Consider the following 1,530-nt stretch of genomic DNA (forward strand, 5'->3'; position numbering starts at 1 on the left):
AAATACCCCTTCACTTGGACAAACTAGAGTTAGCAAAGGATTATCTCAGATTTGAGATAGAGCTTTGCTCATCCACTACCTACTCCCATAGAGTCCAAGGCCTCATGTGAGATGATTGCATACTGGATTCAAGACCCCTTCTTAGGGAAAATCCTCCAAGGATTCAAGACCTGTCTCCTTCAAGGATTAGGGTGAACTAGTTTCTTTTGCTACCATCATGTGTTGGATTTGGATCCTTTGTATCCCTCTATGTGTATATGGATTTAGTATATATGTGATTGGTTCTTGTCTATTCGAGAGTTCCTCTTTGATTTGCTCTTTTTCCACCCTACCTCAGACAGCTAAGGTTCGTGAGGATCTCTTGTTCCTTTCTTTCGATCGACTTTGACGCAACCATGGTTGTTGGTTAAAGCCTCTTTGGTACGTACATATACAGACTCATACAGCTACCAGATATATAATTAATTAAATTGTCGAGAAACAAAATACTTCTAGTACAGTAGCTTTGTTACCATCGACACGGCACATGCATGCATGATCAAATCAAGCGAGTACGTAGGAAAGTAGAGTAGATTTACATCAACGAGTCTATGATCCTCTGGTCCTTTCTATCGTCCACACGAACCGCCTGCCATAGATGAAGGAGGAGGAGTCCCCAGCAGACGCTGATGATTTGTCCGGCATACCCGACGACGCGCGAGGCGAGATACACCGCCGGTCCGGCAGTGGACGGCTCGATGCTCGCTATGAGTAATGCGGTGCTGAGTTCGATGAAGATTGCGAGCAGAGTCGAACCCCATAGGAATCTGCGCCTGCTGTCCTGGTCGGCGTCGGCACTCGCGACGCCGTTGGTGGCGTCATCGTCGTCGGCAGGATTGTAGAGGGTGAGGTGGTTGAGAACGAATCTCTCCTTCCACGCCCAGAAGCCGTTCCGGCTCGGCTCCGCCGTTGCCGCAGCCGGGAGTGGGTTCTCGATATCGGCCATCGATTGATCCGTCTGTGGGATATCGAATCGCCGACCTATGCGTAAGTAGGTAAGTTTTTTTTTTGAGGGGAGTACGTAGGTAAGTTGGAGTATATAATTACTACTACGTGGAGAACGTGGACAACATTTATCTGCACGCCTCAATCTTTGAAACCGCGCGCCAAGTTTCATGTACGTACACGCAGACAGGTCGGTGTTGATTTCTTAAGGATTTTTCCTTTTTTGCGTGGAATTTTCTCAAGGAATAGTAAGGGCTATCCGATGGGCCCATTTCTCATGAAATTCATACGCACGTAGGGTCCGACGGTACGTAGGCAATGCACCTGTGGATTGTCCGAGATTTTTTTTCTAAGAAAACATAGGAGTAGTTTTCTTTTTTGGCGGGGAAATCACTTGTATTACTCAATCACAATGTCTTTACAATCAATTGAAGCAATCTCCAAAACCTCTACCGGACCAGCCCCAAGCCAGGTCATGGTCAGCTCTAGCAAAACTAGCTAAACTATCACTAGCTTTATTTTGTGACCTAGAAACATGAGTAATCC

The 1,530-nt window shown here is 46.4% G+C and overlaps 1 protein-coding gene across 1 annotated transcript in view; it reads right to left on the bottom strand.

Annotated features, from left to right (window-relative positions):
• The window catches only part of LOC119284114, a 4,039-nt gene extending 3,054 nt beyond the window's left edge, over positions 1-985 (bottom strand). The window contains exon 1 of the mRNA XM_037563377.1: positions 626-985. Coding sequence (XP_037419274.1) covers positions 626-985 — 360 coding nt within the window. The remainder of the gene's footprint in view (positions 1-625) is intronic.
• Between the last annotated feature and the right edge of the window lie 545 nt (positions 986-1,530).

The sequence above is a fragment of the Triticum dicoccoides genome, chromosome 4A, assembly GCF_002162155.2.
Source record: "Triticum dicoccoides isolate Atlit2015 ecotype Zavitan chromosome 4A, WEW_v2.0, whole genome shotgun sequence".
In the NCBI taxonomy this organism is placed as follows: Eukaryota; Viridiplantae; Streptophyta; class Magnoliopsida; order Poales; family Poaceae; genus Triticum; species Triticum dicoccoides.